Source organism: Cervus elaphus, chromosome 21, assembly GCF_910594005.1.
Source record: "Cervus elaphus chromosome 21, mCerEla1.1, whole genome shotgun sequence".
In the NCBI taxonomy this organism is placed as follows: domain Eukaryota; kingdom Metazoa; phylum Chordata; class Mammalia; order Artiodactyla; family Cervidae; genus Cervus; species Cervus elaphus.
Window position 1 is genome coordinate 20,362,905 of NC_057835.1, and position 24,574 is coordinate 20,387,478.

At 45.9% G+C, this 24,574-nt stretch overlaps 1 protein-coding gene across 2 annotated transcripts in view; it reads left to right on the plus strand.

Annotated features, from left to right (window-relative positions):
- Nucleotides 1-1,659: 1,659 nt before the first annotated feature.
- FBXO32 (F-box protein 32) overlaps nt 1,660-24,574 on the plus strand; it is a 37,121-nt gene continuing 14,206 nt past the window's right edge. For both annotated transcript variants that reach the window (XM_043879299.1, XM_043879300.1), the window contains exons 1-5: nt 1,660-2,041; nt 8,113-8,225; nt 9,051-9,100; nt 10,157-10,249; nt 23,853-23,946. In XM_043879299.1, the coding sequence (XP_043735234.1) occupies nt 1,926-2,041; nt 8,113-8,225; nt 9,051-9,100; nt 10,157-10,249; nt 23,853-23,946 (466 nt within the window). In that variant the 5' untranslated portion in view covers nt 1,660-1,925. The remainder of the gene's footprint in view (nt 2,042-8,112; nt 8,226-9,050; nt 9,101-10,156; nt 10,250-23,852; nt 23,947-24,574) is intronic.

A 24,574-nucleotide genomic window follows, 5' to 3' on the forward strand; every position in this document is an offset into this window, starting at 1 on the left:
CTGGCTACTTGAAAACAGACTTTATTAAAAACATCTCCTTTCCCCTCCAACATGTACCCCTCCCAAGAGACACACAATTTGTCTACTCTGAGCCTTAAAGGTAGCAGAGTTGGTGGCTGCAGAGGAGGGATTGTGGAGATATCAAGGAAGCAAGTGTAAGCTAACTCTTGAGCATGGAGATTTTACTCTGCTGTGACCACTCTTTGCAATCCAGTCACCAGAAGGAACAGATCATAAACCACCATAAGTAGAAGTCAGAAAGAGCACGACGAAAGCCTGAGGTCAGCAGCCTCCCATAAGCATTCACCTACTCATAGGACAAATAGTTATGGAAGGCCTTCTCCAGGCCTGGCAAAGTGCTGGAGCTGGGATGCTCCCCAAACAAGACGCTGGAGCTCCCGCGGAGTTTACACTCTCTGCAGAGAGTGGTAGCTTATTACCAAAAAGCAAACGGGGTGATTTCAGATTGTACAGTGGGTTGTGAAGAAACAAGCCTTGTGACCCTGGCTAAGTCACAGGCTTAACCTTTCTCAGGGGCTGGATCGCTGCCAGACTGGCCCCCCTGCTCGCGGTTAGGAGGATTAGGTGAATAAACTGAGGTCTGTAAGGGTCTAGGACTCCGGGGGCTTTGCCTCCTCACTGTGGGCTTTGATCGAACTTCCTTCAGTCCCATCAGTCACTGGGCGGGGGTGCTTTCTGGAAACTCTTGCCAAAACTAAAACAAAACTCCTGGCCTGATTCTTCCCGGAGGAGGGCCTAATAGCCCAGAGGATACCAAACAGCAAGGAAAGGGAAGGGGCTTAGCGGTTCTTCAGAACAAAAGCCCAGGCCCCGGCGTCCCAGAGGGAGGCTGGACAGTGAGCGGAGCTGGGACACATCTAACCTGCTCCCCCGCTGCGCTGTGCTGGGCCGGGCGCTGCAGCCGCCAGCGCCGCTCGCTTAGGCGCGCAGAGGGGTGGGGGACGGTCCCTGCTCTCCACTCTCACCGCGCGGGGACCAGCCGCCGCCCGGCCTCCTTCTCCTTCCTTTGCCACCCGGGGGACAGGTCTGACAACAGACTCTTCAACAGTTCGAGGGCAGAGGGAGGTGGAAGACAGTCCCTCCTCCCATCCCCGCCTCGCGGCGGATCCCCTCCTCCGCCGAGGAGATCGGGGTCTAGGCAGTGAGAGAGGCCAGGAGGCTGCGTCCCGCTACCCGGCTCCGGGCCGCGCAGTGCCGGGTCGGCTCCCGCTAGGCCGCTCGGAACCGCGGGGCTCGACTGTGACAGCTCGGGGCTGGGAGGCGGGGAGCCTTTCTTCCCACCCCCGCTCCGCAGCGATCCAGACGCCGCCCGGGCCTAGTCCTCCCCGCACCTCGCCAGGCCGGGAGCTGCAGGAGGACGGGGCGCAGTTTCCCCAAGCGCCCGGCTTCGCGCTCGGGCCGCAGCAGCTGCGCCCTTTGCGAACAGGAGGGGAGCGCAGAGGGGCCCGGGGCGGAGGGGCCAGTGGGAGCCCCGGCCCCGCAGTGCGGCTTCAAGTTTCCATCGGCGAGCGGTTGTGCAACAGCCAGAGGAGCAGGAGCCGCGGGCGCCTCGGAAAACAAGTCGAGCCTATAAACAAAGCCACGTGGCCTCCGGGCTGGGGGGGCCGGGCTAAGAGCAGGCGGCTCTTCCGGCAACAAAGAGCCGCGGCCGGCAGCCCAGGATAAATACGGCGTCCCGGACTGCAGCGCTGCACTGCAGCGAGCCTCGCGCGCCCCGCGACCCTCCATAGGGCGTTCCGCGAGCGCGGGCACCTCGCTCCGCAACCCCCGATCCCGCAGCGGCTCCCTCACCGGCCCCCAAGCACCCCAAGCAGCCGCCCAGGGCGGGCGCGCCCCCGAGGCCGCCGGGCAGGTCCCCGTCCCTCAGTCCGTCGCCTGCATCCGTCGCATCCCTCGGCAGTGCCATGCCATTCCTCGGGCAGGACTGGCGGTCCCCCGGGCAGAGCTGGGTGAAGACGGCGGATGGCTGGAAACGCTTCCTGGACGAGAAGAGCGGCAGCTTCGTGAGCGACCTCGGCAGGTGAGGGGGTCGCCACCAACTTCAGCGGCGGTGGACAGACTCGGGCTGGCCTCTCGGAGTGGGGGGCGGGTGAATGCGACGCAGGCAGGCCGGAACAGGGTGAGGAGGGAGCCCCAGACCAGAAGGATGGAAGTGAATTATCCCGGGTTTCTGCAGAGATGTCGGCAGAGCACGGGTGTTTGGTTTCTCTTATTGTTCAAGGTCAGCGTCTCCAAGTGGTCACTTCTTACAGAATGCTGGTCCCTCTGAGAAACTGATCTTATCCCCAAACGCTAGAACTTAGACCCAACTTCAGGGGTCCACTGCCTTAAAGGACACCAGCGTCGTGCGATTTGCGTGGGGGGTAGGGGTGGGGAGTGAGCGCCGGCGAGTGGGCCGCATGACCTTCATCCTAGGGTGGACCCTGGGGTGGCGGGGCTCTGAGCACACGTCTGAGACGGGATTGGACATGGGTCCCGGCCGCTGCGCCTCCAGGCTCTTCCCACGCACAGGCGACCACAGAGTGGGCAGGGAAGATGAGTAACCGGGAAGGGGCGACCAGATGGTCCCTGGGGCATCCGTGCTGGCGGAGCGCCGGTAAAGACCCGAGGAGGCAGAGCTGCGGAGGAGGGGAGGGAGGTGGGCTGAGGCTCCCACAAGCCCTCGGCCTCTGGGAGGACCGCGTCTTTGCACCTGTTTCCTCAGTAGCCCTGTCGGGCGTTTTCTTTGTATAGTGAGTGCGCCCCCATTTCAAGTGATGCCCATCCCCTGCAGAAAGTCCACCCGGCGTGGGTGAGTCTCTGGAGTCAAGTTCCACCTGAACTGTCAGTGTGGTGGAAAATCTGAGTTTCCGAGGAGCCCCAGCCCCGCCCCGGTTAATAGCACAGAAGCAGCGACTAAGGAGTTGGATGGCCTGGAGTCTGTCAGTCCTCATCACCACAGTTGGCATCCACAGCGCTGCCATCTGGCCCAGAGGGGATCAGTGCAGCCTGCTTACCCTTGGGTGACTTTACCCGTGGCCTTTGGTGAAAACCACTGCTCCCCGCCCCCAGCCCTTAGACTGACTTCGGTGGAGAGTCCTGTACCTGGGCCAGCTTCCCACTCAGATTTACCAATGGTTGTTTGGCTGAGCCCCTGGCACTCAATTTTACAAAAACTATCAAGGAAATATGGTTATTTCAGCGTCCTGCCTTCCAGGGCCCCGCACCTATTTGTGATTTGTGAAGCATCACTTTTTGTTTTCCAGTGGAAAAAAATAAAAGTAATTGATCTTGGGGGTCTGCCAGGGAAGACAAGAGCACATTGACCTTTTACCTTAAAGACACTTTGAGGTCGTCCCTGGGGAGTTTGGGTAGCACTCTAAAGAAATCTTACTTATGGAAACTCAGAAAATTTACAGAAAAATAAAAAGACTATCTGCTGTCTCTAGACTCTTTTAGGGACTCTAGTTGCCCATTTGGTCTAAATTTTTCTCCCTGGACTAAAAGCTTTTTTTTTTTGGTATAGTAGAATGCAAGCTTCTTTCCTTCCTTCCTTCTTTCCTTCCTTCCTCCTCATTCCTAAGAAGTGAGGATCTAATATTTTGGACTTTATTTTGAGGTGACAGTTTGGATTCTTCCTAGGGAGGTGCAGCCATGGTCTGCTCAGCTGTGTCCTAGTGGCTCACCCAGATACAAGCGTAGGATGTTCCTCAGTGGGAGACAGACCAGTGGGTTTGGCAGGAGAGTTTCCAAATCAGAGGCTCTGCTTGGCATAAACATTCACACTGAATCTGCTCTGGGAGATAAGCTGGTGTCACTCCCATTTAGAAAAGGGGTGCCTCTCTCTCCGTAGTAGGGGAGACCTGGAGACAGGTTTACCTTACCACGGAAGTTTACCCTTAGCTTCCCACCTCTCTCTCCGCTTGAACCTCCTTTCTTTCCTCCCTTTTCAGGCCATCTGAGCTAGAACTGCCACCCTACCACTATCATCACAAATGGTGATCCACTTAGTGACCACTTGGGGCTGTTGGATGAGTCAGATTTGAGGACTCATTTGGTAGCTCCTAGCAAAGCAGCTCCCTGTTTGTTTGCAGAGTATTTTTTTTCCCCAGCAATTGTAAACAGTCCCTTCCCTACTTCACATGAGAAGTCTGCCAATTTCTTCAAAGCCGTTGGCCTTCTGAAACCCGGGTTTGCAGGCTCAAATATCCCTCCTGTTTTCAGTCCTGGTGATGTTGCTCTGTGATGTCAGGTTTGGGCGGCCAGCCTGCCTACTCAGGTGAAGCTGAATGCCTCTCCAGTTAGGAGAAAACAAAAGGCAGGCCCTTTCGAAAGAGAGGGAGGGGGGTGGATGTGCAACAGAGGCCTGCAGAAGAGGCCTCAGGCACTTAGTCTGATTCCACCTCCCATTCTGTGAGCTGCCTGGACAAGAGTGGGGGCGCGGGGGTGGGGGGGTGAGGGTGCCCTTGGTATGTTGCAACCTGGGGACCATGGTGTTTTTTGTGAGTGGACCACAGCTTCTCTGCCCAGAGCACCTTCTCTGGACCCTGCTGGCCATTCTCTCTGTGCCCCGGGCCCTGTCTTCTTCCAGCAGCAGAATGTTCCAAAACCCCATCACAGCTAAGTGCCCTGAACTGAGATCAAGGGAGGATTTCAGATAAGCTTCAAGGAGGGTGCCCTGTGAAAAAGTTGAAACTACCTAAGAGGAATGGCAAGTGTTACATTTGGGCAGATGAAAAAAATTCAAGGAAAGAGTTCAGCAGGAATTAGGGTGATCCAAGAGGGCTTCAAGGAACTGGTGGTTGAGCCACCTCGCAAGCAGTCCTGCTCACCAATAACCCCCAGCCCTGCCCTGCCCCACCCCCCAGATGAGTCATCTCAGCTCCCTGAGCGTGGGCTACCCTTCTGCAAGCCTGCAGGGACGCCTCTGAAAACTCCAAAAGTACAGCTAAGGCTGAACCAGGAAGCAGGAAGTTTACCCTGGTGCCCTGGGTGCACAAATAAAAACAAGCAAATAAAATAGTGAATAAGCAAATAAAATAATAGTTAAGATTTTTATGAGCACTTACTGTGTGCAAGGCAGTGTTCTCAGGGCCTCATACACTAGGCTGTTTGTTTTACCACAACAATGGGGTTCTCGCCCTGTGAGTCTGACAATTTGGGTATGTATTGGAGTAAATTAGCCTAGAACTCTCATTGGCCTTAATCTACAACTAAGCCCTTAGGGGTAGGCCACGGCTCTCTCCAAATGGTCTATTACAAATGAAATGAGAATTAGGACTTCTTTTTTTTTTTTTTTTCTTCCCTGCCTTTGTCTCTGCTGCCAAATGCACTTATTTTGAAATCTTGCATTTTTTTTAAAGTTGTCTTTAAGTATCTTGCTATGTCTGTGATGACAGTACAGGGCTGGAGGAGGTCTTTTTTTTCTTATTCTAGGCCTGTGCCTATAAAAATCAAGATTAGTTAGAACTGACTATAAAATAGCAAGTTACTGGTTACTACTGCATTTAATGAAGAAGACAGCCTCTTTAAATGGTTTTGCTTATTAAAAAAAAAAAAGTCATGGTTCCCAAATGATGGTGGCTTTTCTTGTTCAAAATTTCAGTTGTAATTTTCCATTGGCTTTGCATTTTCTTGAAATGGACATAATTGAACTCTCAAAATAGCCTCTAACTGAATATATTATTGCTTAAAAGAAAACATATAAGCAAGCAACACAAATAAACCCCGTGGTCCTTCCTCCCAGGCCCTACCCCTGAAGTCCAAAACCTAAGTGAAAAGTGCAGGGTTTCTCTTTGGTTAAAGCTTTTCTACATTCTCCAGTGGGAAAGCGTCATCAATTATGTCGAATTCTTCTTAAAACTAGCTTTGGAAATGAGTCACTCAGGCTTAAAGCAGGTTATTGTTATTTCTGTGAGGAAGGCAAGTGCTCAAATTCCTTTGAGGAATGTTTTCAATTAGAAAAGAATAAGATGAAAGATAAATATTTAACATTGCTAAGGAATGGTCACAATCTATGGCCCAGGCCCCGAAATGCTCTGCTAAACCTTGAATGTGTGATTGAGAATAAGACAGCTTCATTTTGTGGCGCTGTCTATGTGGAATTCATGCTGTAGGTGTCTGCTCATGGTGCCAGTGTGTGTTTCCTTTAAAAATAAGTCTTCGTGGGATATTTTTACACGAAATGGCCTCAACTTTGTTTTCTAAAGCTGTTCTCAGCTTTGGTACATCATGGACCAGTCAAGTGACTTTCCATTTTCCTCCCTTCTCCTCAGCGTTGACAGAAATTTCTTAAATTAGCTCTAAGAACTCTGAATTCTGCTCCCCGTTTCTGCTGCCCCTCTTATCCTGCTGACCTTGGCACCGGGCAGCTGGCTGCTCAATGGTTTCGTGCCCCTAGAGCTGTGCAAGCAAATACACACTCACGTGTGATACAAAGCCAGGCCGAAAACATTCACCCTGGGCTCAGTGAGACTTAGTGTTCCCTAAGACAGGGCATTTCTACAGTAAACCCGCAGAAACCTCAAAGTATCCTGTATCCCGGAATGAGAAGGAGAAGGCTAATGATATTAGGAAGCTCAATAAATGGTATTAAGCTTGGCCTTCTGAGGGAAGATTAACAAATGACTGATTATCCATCACGCCTATCCCTCTGGGTCCAGAAACACTGAGCATATTGTTGGTGCTATCACGTGTAAGCATGTTAGCAAGATACTTATTGTACTTATTGAAGTACTGGAGAGATCATTGTATTGATAGCAATAGGATACTGGAAATTGTTTTTCAACCCCTCTCTTCTCTTTTACATAATACTCATAACATGGAGAAGTGCAAGTGTACCTCATAGTATCCAACAGATGTTGGTCCAAACAAGATATAAATCAAATCATATTTTAAATTCAGCAAAAGAATTCAGAAAGTTAAAGGGCTCTAATATATGGTTGATGTAAGAAAAAAAAACCTAGTTGATGTTTTACAGGTTGACATTATAAATCTTGCCTGAAAAAAATAAAAATTCTGCCTGGCATATGCATACCCCATGGGGGTTGGGAGGTGGGGGTAGGGGGATCTTTTCATTATATCTTCTCAATATTTCTCCTGCATTCCTTCTGCGGAAACTCTTTGGAGATATACTCTCAAGTCCCATTACATGATAGAACTCCATCAGCCCCCCAAAGACAGCTAAGCTTTGTGAAGGAAATATGCCCCAACTCAAGTTGAAACTGTACATTGTTTAGTGACCTGTGAATTGGCCAGTTCTGTCTTTTCAGCCCTAATAGATGTGTGAATTGTAAATTCAGCTTGTTTCATTTAGGACTCAAGGTCTTCACCTCACAACATGATGCCTAAGGTTAGTCAAGGAATGATATGAAACCTAAACAACTGATACTATATGCTGAACACCTCCTAGAAATACAGTCTATAAGTCAGACTTCTGTAAATGTTTTAAAGACATGAGGGGAGCATGCTAGTTAAAAGCAGCTTGGGATGGGCAGGGAGATGGGAGGGAGGTTCAAGAGGGAGGGGACACATGTATACCTATGGCTGATTCATGTTGAGGTTTGACGGAAAACAACAAAATCCTGTAAAGCAATTATCCTTCAATTAAAAAATAAATTAATTAAAAATAAGTAAATAAATAGGTCAAAGATATGGTATGTGACTCATATCTCCATAAAGCTATTTTTTTAAAAGCAGCTTGAGGTGGATGATTTTTGCAAAATGAAAATATTGTATATTATAGTGATACCAGTAGCCCTCCCTCTTCCTCTCTCCCCACCATTCATAATTTTTGCTTAAAATAATGTTGCTGTACCCTGGGTGGCTCTTAAAAGAGTGCAGAGCTATGTATCTAATACAATGGCAAACACTGTTGGGCATTCAAAATGAGTAGAAGCCCCCATCCCTGTCTTCCATAGAGACGTGACACTATTTTCTTCCTAAAAGAGGCAAGACTGGGCCTGTGCAGACTTCTTTTGAGTGATTATTTCATTGCTTTGTTTGAGGAGCACATATGATTGAGTTTTAGAACTGCAGTGAGTTATTTATAGAAACAGCTCATGTTAAAGTATAACTGTTACAGCTCATCCTATCTGGTCTTATTATTCCTAGTTATTGCAGCAAGGAAGTATACAATAAGGAGAACCTTTTCAACAGCCTGAACTATGACGTTGCAGCCAAGAAGAGAAAGAAGGACATGCTGAATAGCAAAACCAAAACTCAGTGTAAGCCATTTGTTTTGAACTTAAGAAAGAAAGCTGTCTGAAGATCGTTTTGATTGGTTCTTGGGGCGGGGAATCACACTTCACATGTTTGACATTGGCTTTCACATTGACTGTGTCACTGACAGAGGTTACAGGGATCTTTGCACTCAGAAACCTGGTTATGCATTTTATGAGTGAGATTAATGTATTCTTTATAGTTGTGTTTATAAGTCAGTTGCTAGTTGGGGTATTTTTTCCTGGCTTCTCACTTATATTTGACATTGTTTAGTTATTATCCAGTGATATGGTCAGCTGAAGCACCAGTGTGTGCTTTCATTTGGAACTGGGTTTTGAGGCTTTGAATGTATATTTTTCCCCTTTCCTTGTAAAAATACTAGTAACAGTTCTAGATGCTGGATGTACGAACAGAGAGTCTACATTTCTGTTAATAAACAGGAATTACAGATCTTTAGTTGATTCCATCTGTACTGCATGGCTTCTTCATGTTATCTGTTTTATTTCTACTCTTTATGGCATTGTTTAACTTGTAGGCTTGGCATTTAACACAAACTTGTACTTGGGTATTAGATTTTTTTTTCTTTAATTTGGAGCTTTGGTATACTCGATCTGAGTATCAAAGACTTGAAATGCCTTCAACAAAGTAAGTTATAACTCTGGTATTTATACACTGCAGAAATTAGGCATTTGCATCCCCTTAGACTGTCAGTAGAATCTTTGTATGTTCTGTCAAAACTTTTTAACACTTTGGAGTAAATGAAAAATAAATGCAAAATCTTGGACATGTAAATTTTAAAGCTATGGGGTTTTGTTTGTTTGTCTTTTTAGATTTCCACCAAGAAAAATGGATCTATGTTCACAAAGGAAGTACTAAAGAGGTGAGCACTCATCTGTTTGTTAATGAGAATGCTTATTTATACCTGCCCTAGGAAAGTATAGGACTGTCTCCTTGGGTGTGGGTGGTGCTGGCTTGCAGCCCACTACCTAGCCGACCATCAGTTTGGGGCTACAGAGAGAGAGACTAAAGTCTCTAGGTGGACTCCCCAGTTGTTCAGTGAGATGATGACTGTAAAAGTGCTTAATGGAGATGAATATTCACATCTCAAAGGCTGGAACTGTTATAAAGTTCCAGCATTTCCCTCAGGACAATGCCTCCCTTTTGTTCTAACATCACTTTTAGACTTCAACTCGGTTCATTTTAGCCCTGGAGGTTTAATTACTAAATACAGTAGAAGTTTTTGTGCCTGCCTGATGTGATGCTGCACAACCAAGATGCAGAAGAGAACACGACATTGTAATATCTCAATTTGCATGGCAGATTGATAGAATTTCTACCCCTGTCAGGGACCTGGGAGAACTAGTTCCCTCTGTGATTTGAGGCCCTGAGAGGGGGACAGTGATATACCCGAGACCACCCAGGTACTGGGAGTAGAGGTGGGGCTGTGAGTCAGGGCTTTCCACCCTCAGTGCCTTGTGCATTCACAAGGGAAAGACCAAAACTTCTCTGGCTCCTTCGTGAAGCCTTAAAAACACTTCTGATGATCACAGTGAGAAAAGACCTAGAGATGTGAGGCAGGATGGCAGACAGAGCTAACACACACAGGGTTAATTCTCCCCCCAGAAGTATGTTCCCGTGATCAACATACATCACATATCTATCTCCCAACCCTTCCTCAATAAGCAAGTGCATGCGGAGGACAAGGGTCCACAGGGGACACGTCACAGCTTCAGTCACTGACTAAAGCAACTGTCTGCTGAACCACCCATCTTTGTGGCTCACGGGGGTGAGGGGTGGGGGGGTGGAGTTTCCCAGAAAGAGCTGATCATGGTGCAGGAAAGGAGCAGGTTACCTTAGATAGCCACCCAGCTGGTCCGCAGAGTCCAGGCAGATCATTCTAGAACATGACCTCTGCACCCCCTGTTTTCACATTCAGCGCCATGGATACTGCACTCTGGGGGAAGCTTTCAACAGGCTGGACTTCTCAACTGCCATTCTGGATTCCAGAAGATTTAACTACGTTGTACGGGTAAGTCTCTATTGATTACCCAGACTCTCAAGTTGAAGTGTCTCTTTAGGTTGTCTTGAAGTAGCCCCCACCCCCACCCCTGCCCGATAAAAGTAACGTTTTAGGACCCTGGACATCTTGAGGAAAGCTGAAAATGGACTCCTCAACGTCCCCCTCCCTGGGTGGACTTCCGGTTCCCGTATGGATCCTGTTAGGGTGTCCCTGTGATCGGCGCCCCCAGACAGGGACGCCATAATCCCTCACGGGAGCCACGGGGCGGGCAGCATGGGCCCTGGCAGCAACATTGGCCAGAGAGAATTTAGCAGAAAACAAGTTGTAAAGCACCTTGGCTTGTTTTACAATTTTTATGCCCCTCTGGCCATTCTCACTGGCCTTCCTCCTTGCCCAACTTTAGTGACTCTGGGTGAACCTAAGACATTTTTGGTTTAACCCTCAAAGCTGGGTGTAAAGACATGTTGGAACCTTGTTTCCCTGACTCCCTTCTCCCACCCCTCCACCGCCACGTGATGACAATATTCAGTCCGAGGTTCACTGCAAGCCTGAAACTACCTGCTGGGGTCAGTTGCTTCCTATTTTAAACCCTGAGCTGGGGGAAAAAAAAAATTAATGAGCTTTAGGAAAATATTAATGATGAAGGTAGTAAAACAAGTTAAGCCTAACCATGACCTTCAAGTCACTGATTCCTTTTAATTGCTCGGTGGCTGTTTTTCCCCCAGGCTCCCTTGTGTGTTGTTCTCAGCAGTTCCATCCGGGAGGTAGCAGCTGTTTGGGTTTTAGGATCAGAAGTAGGAGGCAGTTTACCCCCCCTATGGGTGTTGGTCGGTCGGGTTTTTATTTTCTTTTTCCTGGGTTGTTGTGCTTCTCAGTGCTGTGTCAATGAGTCAGATGATTGCAAAGACTGAGCCAGAGCGATGACATTCAAGCCCCCTTGAGGCCTGGATCGTTCACCTGTCATCTGGGCAGATACAGGCCTGGCTGTCCCAACTGACCTGATTTTAAAACACACGCACCACACTCACACACAAACCCAGGCCTCTTATAGGTTAGAAGCTTTGAGCTGAGCCCGTGATCAGGTCTGTCTGTCTGCTCAGATGAGCCCTTATTCCAGACCAAAAGGGATAACAATCAGAGACCTTCCTGATGAGATGTTCATGTCATTCAGTGTGACTCTGCTGACTCTGGGAGGTCATTTCGGCCCTCAACCCAGTGCAGGCTGGTTGGAGTGAGGTCCAGGAAGACCTGGAACTTGTCACTAAGAAGGTGAATAGTTTCCAGTCTCCCAGATCTGATGTCTTGATCCCAAACTGATCAGCATATGGTTAGTTTTTAGATGGTTCTCCTTTCTACCTGTTCTCCTTTCCACAAGAAATAAGATAAAGCAAAGGAACAAGGAGTTGAATTGTGGAAATCTATTTCAAGCAATTATGTGCACTAATACTTCTTAGCCTTCCATTAACTGTGTAAAGTATAGGTACTTTTATTCTCTGTTTACATAGAGAGGTACAGAGAAGTAAAATGACCTGTCCAAGGTCACAAAGCTACATAAGGGAAGATAGCCAAATCTGAAACCGGCAGTTAAAGTCCACACTCTTTAGCTGCTACAAGGAGGAGCTCCATATAAGCAAAGGACTGAAAGTAAAATGGCCTGTGGTCAGATCTCAGCGCCACTTCTTTCACATTGTTTGACCCTTACGTTCCCAAGTGGAAGAAGGACTTGGAATAACCTAACTTCACAGAGTAGCTGTGAAACTCAGTAACATACATGGAAATTTTTTGCAGACCGGAATATGTTAGTCAAAGTCAGCTACTAATATTTGTTATTACCTACCTATCAAAATTACTGTTTATAAGAATCAACTCTAATTGATCACACAAGGCAATTTTATTTCTGGGAATTCAATTAATATTTTTTATTATAATGACAAGATTTTATAATTGGTAACCTTTTCCAGACTTAATTTTTTAATTTTTAGACTAGTTGGCTATTAAATCTTCTTGTGTGTTTAAAAAATTATTGTTTATTCTCCCTGAAAGACCTTTTCAATTTGGTTGATTAAAAAAAAAAATGTTTTTCTACTTAAAAAAAAAAATACCTGGAGAATAATGCCCTTTCCTTTTGATTAAAACTCAGCATGAAGAACCTTGTATCTAACAGTATGAGCACAATCTCCTAATCTTGAAGTTAAAGAAACTATTGAATGCTTTCTGTTATTAGGTTCAGAAAGAGGGGGGAAATATCTATTTTGGAAAGAATAATCTTTTTTTCCTCTTCACTGTTAGAGTCCTCTGTAATTTGAGAAATGTTATTTTTATAAAGAGCTTAAAACATTTTAATGATAGGCACCACATTTTGAGGGTTTTCTTCTAAGGAACTTAAGACACTTAAGTTGTTCTCAAATAGTCTTCTTATCCTTAAAGCAACTTTGCAAAGTAGCTTGCCAGTGTTTTATCCTCATCTTACTGCTTTGGCCTAATGGTTTCTTAATACTACAATGATTCCTCAGTACCAGAAGAATCAACTCTGACGCCTTCAAATTTGTTTAACCTCTTTAAAGACAAAGTACATTTTAAAAAAAGGTATCGTGTTCATACTGGCTATCACTCTCCATAAAAGAGACAAGCAGAGGGAATGAAAAAGATTGCCAACACTCCTATCTCAGTGTTATGAGTTTTATCAGATAGCATGAAAATTTTGTGGAACTTTTAGAATCAGAAATTTGACGATAAATTGGAGAGGTTTTTATATAACATTTGTACCTTTGTTTAATTGGCTTTAGGCTACACTGATTGCCTCTACCCACTTCTCTCCATACCACCAGTGGCTTAAACACAATTTTAACTGTGGTTTTTAAAGATGATTTAAAATCTCTAAAAGCAGCAACTTACCCACTTATGAAAGGTCACTTTTTAAAAAATGGGTTTACACCATGCCTCAAGACCAACACATTTTGGAAATTCCCCTGGGGAGCCAGTGAAGATTCCAGGAGATGGGCCAGTGGTGGGATTAGAACTGTAACCAGGAAAACAGAAGTGCTGACTAACCCGTCCAGGGCACAGAGAGCCCAACAGAGAAAGTAAGTCTCCGGAAGACACACAGTTGCACATTAGAATCACCTGTGAAGCTTTTTTCTCTAGGAAGCCCACCTCTAGTGCATTCAAGTTCATCAGCTGAAGGTGGTACCCTGGCATTGCTAGTTAAGTTTATCCACCAGTTGATGCTAGTGTGTTTTCAAGTTTGCAAACCAGCCCAGAAACCACTTGGGAGCCCAACTTATATTTTGCATAATAATTTTTTAAACAAGACACACTGAGGCATGAGTGCAAGAGAGGGCTTTAACACTTTAATGCCAGAATGATCTTTGGTTCTCCCAGCTCTCTCTGTGGCATGAGAATGTGCCCAAGTACCTGGTAACTCTAGAAGCTGTCTTTAGGTCAGGAAGAACCTTGAATAGCAAATTCCTGACCTTAATGAAGGGGATTCCCAGGTGGCGGTAGTGCTAGTGGTAAAGAACCCACCTGCCAATGCAGGAGACGTAAGAAATGCAGGTTCAGTCCTTGGGTCGGAAAGGCCCCCGGAGGAGGGCATGGCAACCCACTCCAGTATTCTTGCCTGGAGAATCCCATGGACAGAGGAGCCTGGCAGGCTATAGTCTGTAGGGACGCACAGAGTCGGACAATTTAGCAATTTAGCCTGCACACACACATGACCTTAATGAATTGCCCCTTGTGTGCAACAGTTGGGGAAGGACAAACAAAAAGTTTGCAACCACACTCTCTCTTCCTCTGCCACAGAGAACATCCACAACCTAAACCGATGCACGTTTTTATTTTTTTCTGCATTACAGCCCTAAGTCCCATTTGAATGTTTCCAGCAAGTTACTGAGTTCTTACCACCCCCTAAAAATCTTTTTCCAAAAACATGTTTTAGTTTAAGTTGACTGGCGGTTTGGCAAACGAAAGGCTGAAATATGGCACAGTGATGACTCAAATTTAAACCCAATGCCTTCAATTAAAGGCATGCTGTTGCCAAGCCCCTGGTGGGTCATGATGTGTGCGGGCAGCTGGGCCCTGCACCGGGTCCCTCTGCCCAAGTGACCTTGGATTAATCTGGTTGTGCACAGCCTTCCTTTGCTTAAAGTTTGAGTCCTGCCCCCTGGGTCTTAAAACCGGTGGTATCTTTTTTCTTCGGGACTGAGAAACGGGGATGGAGGGAAGGAGGTCAGCCCTCCCAATGGCAACAAAGTCAAAGGAGCAGAGCCCTAAACCTGTTTTAAAATGATGGCAGAAGTGGTTGCAAACTGGGAGAATGCACTGTAGGGTATTAGCAGTGAAGGTCCCAAGCTAATCTTAAAGTGAATGCTGGCTGATTAGGGTGCTGGTGATTTTACCAAGCAGTGCTGCATCTCAGAATTCCTAGCTTTCTCAGTCATCCTAAGCATTTAGGCAAGGAGGTCCTGCAATTTCTAGGTGCCCTCAGAAGTGGGGGACACTCACAGACCTTGAGGGTATGACCAAAGAATTGGAGGAGTACATGCAGAAGTAGGGGGCTATCTACAGAAGTGGGGGTGCCCACACAATGACAAAAGTAACAGAGTACTTGCAAAAGTTGGGGGTACCCACCGAAGTGGGGGCACCCCCAAAAATGGAGGAAGGCTGAAAGACCAGAATGGTGGTGTTTTTGACCATGGACACCTGACAGTACATTGATAATTTAAGCACATATTCTCAATTTATATATATTCATAAATTCATTTGTAAACATATACATATGCATGCATGCATGCTCAGTTGCTTCAGTGATGTCCAATTCTTTGCTCCCCTGTGGACTATAGCCCACCAGGCTCCTCTGTTCAAGGGATTCTCCTGGCAAGAATACTGGAGTGGATTTCCATGCCTTCCTCCAGGGGGTTTTCCCAACCCAGGGAGTGAACCCATGTCTCCTGCATCTCCTGCATTGCAGGTGGATTCTTTATCCACTGAGCCACCTGGGAAGCCCCATATACCTCTAAAAGGTGCTAATAATGGTACCTACTGTCCTGTTGCTACAAAATTAAACGGAATTTAATCACTTGAAATGCCTTTGAACAGTGCCCAGTACATCCATTGTTGCTGTAACTATTGTCATCTTTAGGGTCATAATTAGGCATTAGAAAATATATGAAAATAGAAATTAAAGATGAAATAAAATATAGAGATTGACTTTTTTATGATTTTTCTACCTGATTTTCTTTCCCTTTGGAGATGGAGAAACACTGGAGGCAGATTCTTGGAAGATGTTGAACCTGAGAGTCTCCTTCCTTGAAGGAAGGCCAGGATTTACCCAGGTGGAGAGACAGTAGAAGGCTTTGCAGAGACAAATGGCAGGAGCCCCACACTGGAGATGGAAAAAAGAGAAATGGAGAGTGATGGTGGACCAGGGGCCAAGGGCAGTGTGACAGTGAACCTGGTACAATCCTAGGGTGCAGGTAAAGAGCTGAGTAGACAGGGAGCCTGATTTCAGCAGGCTCATTGTGGCAAACAGAGGTGCTCAGATCGATGCAACATGGAACAGGGCATCATTCTAAGTTCAGAATTTTCTGGGATGGATAGAAGACAGAGAGGCAAGTTGCTCTCGGCTGAGAATACAATTGATTTGTATAAACTTGGCCCTCAGTTAGAGAGATGTTTCATTTGCAAATAATATTTACCCAATCTTGACATGCCTGGAGATTATTAATGTAGCCAAAATGCTCCCTCTTCCAACCTGTCAGTGTTCAGGCTCAAAGTCAGGACAAAACTTTCCAGGTTCTAATCTAGGTTGTCCCTTGAATAAATAAGGGTCTTGGAAGTACACAGAGCACTGCCTGATATAACCAAAGGTTTATGGCAGAAGACATAATTTTCCTATGGGCACCCAGCTTGGGTACTGAGCATGGGAGAAATGGCAGGGGCTTCTCCAAGCTTCTTAAAGCTTTTTCCTACGTTTGAGAATCCTTTGGCATGTTTTCTAAGCAGACATGCATGTCCTTTAAACCTCACAGCCTACTGTCATAGGAAAAGGAGGAATTTAGGGATGAATTACATTTTTAACAATATTCTATGCAAGACAGAGTATGTTTGGGTGTGCATATTTCATGGCTAACCTCGAACCAACAAGGCGAGTAGCTGCTCTTTCTGTTTGTCCTTCTGAAGCCCCAGTTGCCTAGTGTCCCTTTAAATCTCAGCTGCTTGCCTTCCTGGAAAGTGTTAGTGACATGTCTGCATTATAAGTAATGTATCAGTCTGGGAACAGACCCCATATGAATACCAGCCTGACAGTCCAGACCATCTACTGTTGACCTCGATCATGCCGTTTGACCCCCCTGAGCCTCCTCTTCTATAGCAGGAGGGAATATGCGTAAACTGTTATCCAGGGCCGCTCCAGCTATACTGCTCCTTGAGTCTAACAGACAGGTGTGTTAAATATATATGTATATAGTTGAGTGCCTGCCATGTGCCAGGTTGGCATAGTTGTTGCTGTTCAGTCACTAAGTCGTGCGACCCAATGAACTACAGCACGCCAGGCTTCCCTGTCCTTCACTGTCTCCCTGTATTTGCTCAAACTCATGTTGATTGAGTCAGTGATGCCATCCAACCATCTCATCCTCTGTTGCCCCCTTCTCCTTTTGCCCTCAATCCTTCCTAGCATCAGTGTCTTTTCCAATGAGTCAGCTCTTCGTATCAGGTGGCAAAGTATTGGAACTTCAGCATCAGTCCTTCCGATGAATATTCAGGGTTGATTTTCTTTAGGATTGACTGGTTTGATCTCCTTGCCATCCAAGGGACTCTCAAGAGTCTTCTCCAGCAGGTTGGGGTAGAGTGGTAAACAAAACAACCCTTTCTTCCTTGAGGTTTCTATCCCAACTAGACAGCCAGCAAGCAAGTAAACAAGATCATTTCAGACATGTATAAATGGAATGATGAAGAACAATGAAACCGTAGTAAGATCTAGGAGAGTCCAGAAAGGGCTCTCTGAGCTCTCAGCAGGCAGCTTTGGAACCGAGACCTGAATGGAGCTGCCCGTGAAGATGTGGCCGGGACAAAGCCTGGGAGGTGGGAATGAGCTAGAAGGTGGTTCAGGGAACCAGAGGTGGGCTATGGAGCCAGAGCGGAGTGAGCTGGGGAAGGACTGGGCGCGATGAGGCTAGACAGGGAGTTGAAGACCAGGTCAGGGAGGACCTAGCCAGTCATGGTCAGGAGGCTGAATTTTTTTCTAAGGGCCAAGGGAAGGCATTTGAGGGTTTTGAGCAGAGAGGTGACTCGAGCAAATTTATTTTTAAAAGTCTGAATTCTAAAAAAAAAAAAAGTCTGAATGCTATGATGAACCAAATGGAAGAGATGATAGAAATCTATTTTCTGTGCAGCAAAGTGAGATATGAGGGCAGTCGTTTTCTGCCCATTCATCTTGCACACACCCCTTCAAGCTGTGGTTGGCATCCATTCCAAGATTGGCTGTAGGATGTTGCTGGCAACTAGATTTTTCTTCTCCGTGTGTCTAAGACTAGCATGAGTCAAAGCCAAAGGGCAGGATGTGGTTTCGGCATGCGGTGACCACCAGCCCTTCCTCCAGGAGCCCAGAACCGGTCCTGTTACAGCACAGCTAGTCACTGAGGATCCTCCTGGATCCCCAGGCGGCCCCGCGGTAATGACAGCCTGGAATTAGAACCCTCTTCTCACCCCCACCCCGCCCCCACCTCTCTTTAAACACAGCCACAAATTACTGGCACCTGGACTAAAATTTGCCCAGCAGAAAACAAACAGCCATTTGCAAATAGTCCGTTTTCCTCTGCTTTTTCTCTTGTGGCCAGAGGCAAAGAATCCAACTGGCTAAGTCATCTTGATAAATAAATTGCTAGATACAGCTCTACACTCCTAGGCATACAGCTCCCTTGACACAAGTAAAATTAATCAGTTCTGTCCTCCTTGCTACTAGTTCATACAATACTGGTTCTGGATCTGTAGAATTACACTGACGTGGAAAGTAGACCTATGTGATTTACCTAAAGCTATTGGCTTCCCTGATAGCTCAGTTGGTAAAGAATCCACCTGCAATGCAGGAGACCCTGCATGTTTGATTCCTGGGTTGGGAAGATCCGCTGGGGAAGGGATAGGCTACCCACTCCAGTATTCTTGGGCTTCCCTTGTGGCTCAGCTGGTAAAGAATCTGCCAGCAATGTGAGAGACCTGGGTTTGATCCCTGGGTTGGGAAGATCCCCTGGAGAAGGGAAAGGCTACCCACTCCAGTATTCTTGCCTGAAGAATTCCAGGGACTCTATAGTCCATGGGATCACAAAGAGTCAGACACAACCGAGCGACTTTCACACACACACACATTGCCTCATCACGACTGAACAACTAACACACACACAAACGTGTTGTTTGGAGAAGGACATGGCAACCCACTCCAATATTCTTGCCTGGAGAATCCCATGGGTAGAGGAGCCTGGCGGGCTACTGTCCATGGGGTCACAGAGAGTTGGACTTGACAGCAACTAACACACACACACACAAACGTGTTATTAACCCTTTCTGGATGTTATTTCTTTCTTAATGTTACAAGCTGATTACCTATCACAGGGTAATATTGATATAAGGTTTTCAGACCCTGTTTCCTAGAACATAGCAATACATGATATTACTACTGTTTTTAAAGTTTGGCCTAGATGCAAATTTGATTAGCCTTGAGAAACCGAAGTCCTTAAACTATCAGAAAAACCTGTTCTCAGGACTTCCCTGGTGGTCCAGTGGTTAAGACTCAGTGCTTCCACTGCAAGAGGCACAGGTTCGGTCCCTGGTCGGGGAACTAAGATCCCACATGCAACCTGGCATAGCCAAAAAGTTAAAATAAATAAATAAATAAATGTGTTCTCTGTTAGACATATCTGGGCCCAAGTCCTGGCTCCTCTACTTGCTACAGCTGTTATGTCTTTAGATGAGTTGCATAATTTCTCAGGGCCACAGAATCCCCTTTTGACTAGTGGAGAACCCACTTCATTGCGTTGCCATTGAAGGTGAAATAAGATCACACATATAAGGTACTGAGCACAGTCACTGGCATTTGGCAACCACCAGTTGGTGTTAACAAAATAAGACTTCATGGTAGATGGAACTACGTGAATCATCTAATGTAGCAACATTAACTTTTATCATCCGACAATAAGCTATTAAATGTATCAGAACTATAATAAAAATGACAGAAAGGAATATGAGAATTTGAAAGAATTTAAGCATTTGGTTGACAATATATAAAATTGAATTACAACGATTCTAAAGGTCTTTAAACCAGCTGTACTTTACCCTACTAATTCACTATGCCTTCCTTGGCAATAATTTTACCTAGTAATATTCTCTGTGCTATGATAAAAACCAATGATAATAATTTATTGAGTATATTTTTGGTATCAGGCACTGTTCTAAGTGCTTTATGGATGCATTTAATCTTCACAACAATTCTAAAGTAGATACTGTTGTTACCATGTACATTTTAAAGCTAGGGAAACAGAGGTAGGCAGTTTGGCTCTAGAGCCCTCACTCTTGAACTCTGTGATAAATATATATATCAAACTCTATACTCTATCAGAAGTTGACAGACTGTAGCCCAAGAGCCGAATCTGCCCCCCATGTCTCTTTTTATAAATAAAGTTTTATTGGAACACAGCCACACCTGTTCTTTTCCATACTGTCCAGGGCTGCTTTTGTACTACCATTGCTGACTTAAGTAGTTGCAACATAGACCTTATGGCTCTCAAAGGCAAAAATATTTACTGTCTAGCCCTTTACAGAAAAAACTTTATGGAAATGGTAACCCTTGATATCAACTTTAAACTTCACTGAAAGACTGGGATTTGGAAGGGAAAGAAATAGTACCTTATTGTAATGATGCCCTGTATTTGGTTTCTATATACTGATCTCATTTAATTCTCATTACAGCCCTGTGAAGTAGGTAATCTTTTTTTTTTAAGCTATTTATTTATTTTTGGTTGCGCTGGGTCTTCGTTGCTGCATACAAGCTTTCTCTAGTTGTGGAAAGCGGGGCTATTCTCTAGTTGCAGCGTGCAGGCTTCTCATTGCAGTAGCTTCTCTTGTTGCAGAGCACAGGCTCTAGGCTCCCAGGCTTCAGTAGCTGTAGTGCACGGGCTTAGTTGCTCTGAGGCATGTGGGATCTTCCCGAACCAGGGGTCGGACCGGTGTCCCCTATATTGGCAGGCAGATTCTTAACCGCTGGGCCACCAGGGAAGTCCCAGGTAGTCTTTTTTTTTTTTTTTTTTTGTCCACTTCAGAAATGAAGAAACTGAGGTTCTGGGAGGTAAAATGATTTACATCACAGACTAGACGGTAAACCCCCCTGAGTCTAGGGATCGTGTGTCTTAATCCACGTCACCTACCACAACACTAGAACAGAACTGACATGCAGAAAACACTTGCTAAGTGATTGACAGATGCAAAGGTCACCCAGCTAGAGCATCCGGTCTCCTCCTATTCCAGGGCTCTCTCATGACCCCGAGGCTGCCTGGCAGTGAAAAGAAGGACTTTCTTTTGACACAGAGACAAACAGAGGGCGGTTGACATGTTATTCTTCTGCCAATTGACTGATTTTTGCTGCTCTATCTTGCTGCTCTTCCTTAGTCAAAGATCATCTCAGTCAGGCCAAAGGGTTTTTCTTGTTCCCCTTCAAATGCACAGTCATAGCCTTGAGAATTTTTGTGTTCTTGGGGTTGGTGCAATTTTAGACAAGACTGAAGCTGACGCCCTGGTGAGATGGCAGTCACATGGAGTGGGGCTTTTGGACAGATTTCAGGCAGAGTTCTGCCTCCCCTCCTCCCACCCCGCCCCCCGCCCCACCTCCCACCCCGTGATGAGTCATGGCGCACGGCCGACTGCCCTTCCCAGAGCCGCCTCAAGACTGTTGTTTGCTTTCATCTTGCTTTGTGCTGGTCATGTGAGGCTCAGGGTATTAATAGACCGTGGTCTTGGCCTTCTGAGTCTTGTTGTTGGTCAGGGAGATAAATGGAAGTTTTGGCCAGTCCCTTTGTGCCATTTTTCGCTCCTCTCTTGACTCACGTGTCAGTTGGTGACAGAGCTGAACTGGACATGCAGAGGACATCCAGTCTGGTCACTGCCCCAGGGACGCAGCTTCTGCTGATGTGTTCACTTCTTTCCCCTCCTCATGGGCATTTGGTCAGTTCCTGACATCCAGCCTTGGATCCCCAGTACTGATCTTAGTAAACCAGCCTTTCTTCATCATCCTCCCCCAGCCCAAAGATGGCACGTCTCCCGGCATGTGTGAGAGATACCCAAGCCAGGCAGGGAAGGATTGGGGGTCTTGTTACTGTTCAGTCACTGAGTCGTGTCTGACTCTTTATGACCCCATGGACTACAGCGCACCAGGCCTCCCTGTTCCTCACCACCTCCTGGAGTTCACCCAAGTTCATGTCCGTTGAGTCAGTGATGCCATCCAACCATCTCATCTTCTGCCGCCTTCTCCTTTTGCCTTCAGTCTTTCCCAGGATCAGGGTCTTTTCCGATGAGTTGGCTCTTAGCATCAGGTGGCCCAAGTATATTTTTAACTTCGAGCAAAATTATTTTCAGGAAATTAAAAGTCTGTGCATGGTTCGACTGGCTCCTAAGGAGCTTCATGGGGACAAAATTTTTAAACAAATGCCTTGGAAGCAGAGGTTCTTTGAATTGCCTGGGGCTTTGATCCAAAAGTTTCAATTCTTCTCTACAGCCCAATTTTTTAAATGTCACTTTGCTAGTTCCCTCAGCCTGGATTCCAGCACCCAGCACAGTGTCATACTTGGTGTTTACTGACCTGAAGTGAAGTTGGGCTGGGGCCTGGCCCAGGAGATGAAACTTCTTTGGAAAGTTTCCTAGGAGCAGAGACTCAAGCTTTAACATAAAGGGGAGTCTTGACTTGGTTCTAATTGACTGGCTGTGAGACTAGTCAGTTTTCCTTTGCCTGGTGGGGTTCCGGGTGCAATTAATTACTTTCCCTTTATATCGACTCTTTCATTCAATAACTGAAAGCATGAAGTGTGTTAAGAAGATCCTGCTGATCCCTTTCACTCTTTGTGGTGTAGTTGGTGAAGTTTAGTCTCTTGAGCCTCGTTTTGCTCATTTGTTAACTGGGTTGAACTGTATGATCGCTAAGACCCCATTTCAGTCTAAATTTTCATTTTTTCAATGACAAAATTTTTTATTTAAAAAAAAATCTTGCCATATCTGTAAGAATTTTGCTTTTGAGGGAAAGAATGATTATGCTAAGGGTGCACCAACTTAAATTATTATCTTTATTTCTTTTTGTTTAGTGATAACATGGGTGGTGGGAATGTACCATACCCCCACAATATACCAACTAACCTCTATTTTCTACCTAATTTATGCCAAGTGCTCTGCTAAGGGCTTTATGTGTGTTTCCTTATTTAACACTCACACCAATCTTGAAGACTCTAAGTATTACAAGTACAGATGAAGAAACTTGGGGCACCAAGAAACTCAGGAAGTTGCTCAGAGTCACAGAGCTAATAAGTGGTCAAAGCAAGACTTGCGCATAATTCTAAGAACTACAAGGATCCTAACTTCTAGGTAGAAAGATATATATATACACTATACATCCCTGAAGGTCTCTCTTCCTGTTATTAGCTTCTTTCTTTTGTTCACTCTACAAGTTTTTATTAGAACTTGACTATGTCATATATTGTTTTTTTTATTTTATATTAGAGTATAGCCAATTAGGGGGCTTCCCCTGTGGCTCAGTGGTAAAGAATCTGCTTGCAGTGCAAGAGCCATAGGAGATGCCTGTTTAATCCCTGGGTTGGGAAGATCCCCTGGAAGAGGGCATGACAACCCACTCAAGTATTCCTGCCCAGAGAATCCCATCGACCGAGGAGCCTGGTGGGCTACACTCCATAGAGTCACCAAAGAGTCAGACATGACTGAAGCGACTTAGCACGCACGCACACAGACAATTAACAATGTTGTGATAGTTTCAGGTGGACACCAAGGGATTCAGTCATGCATTGGCATCTTTCTACAAAGAGTTAAGTGTGATGAAAGATTCTAATTCATGGACATGTTTATTGAGCACTGCATAAGCAGGAGATATCTGGATAAGAATTGCCACTTCCTTGAAAAGTGCACATCACTGCTGAACTTGAGCATTTAGGTACCTTGAGAGCAGTCCCAGCCAATGGGGAGAAGTTCAAGTCAGGGTAGAAGAACTTCCTCTGGGAGTGATTATATAGAACTCCAACATCACAGGTCATGGGAGGTTTTGTTCCCCTTGGAGAACTTCAGCTTCACTTGTTGAAGTAGGACAAGTAGAATGAATTAGCCCTGACTGAAGCCAAGCTCTTTATATTTAAAAGAAAAAAAGCAATTAAATATTCAGCCTGATGCCGAGGTTTTGAATTACCCCCATTTGTCTTTTACTCGGAGCATCTGCTTTTTATTGCACTGTGGCCCTGTCTGCCATTTATCTCTCCCCGTCAATCCGTGTCTACGTGTCACGTGACTCAAAAGTGAAGATTAGAGGAGAAAAACATCTCTGTAGTCTAAGCCTGGCAACTTCTATTTTTATCCACAGCTGTTGGAACTGATAGCGAAGTCACAGCTCACATCCCTGAGTGGCATTGCCCAGAAGAACTTCATGAACATTTTGGAAAAAGTGGTACTGAAAGGTGAGCTCTTTCCCACTCTCTCACCCCTTTTTATAGGCCTGGGGCTGGGCAGATGGATTTTCCAATGCAGTGGACATGTCACTGAATTAAGGGGACGTGAGTGGATGGAAATGAATGACTCCAGATGCATTTCATGGGTGCCAGATTCCAGTTGAGAAAGGAGGGCCATTCGTGCTCAAGACAAAGGGTGAGACGATCACCATCTTGTCCTTGTATTGGAATCATCCATTTGTCCTGCTGTCTCCCTCTCAGGCTTCTCAGTGGAGGCACATGTCCCAACCTTGGCTACCAAACTTCTAGATTCCACATTCCTAGAAAAGTGAGCAGGGTGCAAGGCAGGATAGATTCACAGACTCTCTGAGCTAGAAAGAACTTGACATCTCTGGCTCAACTGACTCATTGTATACATGAGAGAAAGAGTGGTTTATTCACAATCACACAAAGAGGCAGCCAGACTGGGTATGAATCCAAGTTCCTGACCCCCAGACCCGTGCTTCTACCACTGATCATCTGAAAGACACATCACTGCTAAGCAAGAGACACTGCTTTCAGATCAGGTGAGCCCGTGGTGCTGGCGGGACCAATGAAAAGAGAAACAGTCTTTGTAGAAAACGGAGAGAAGAGAACA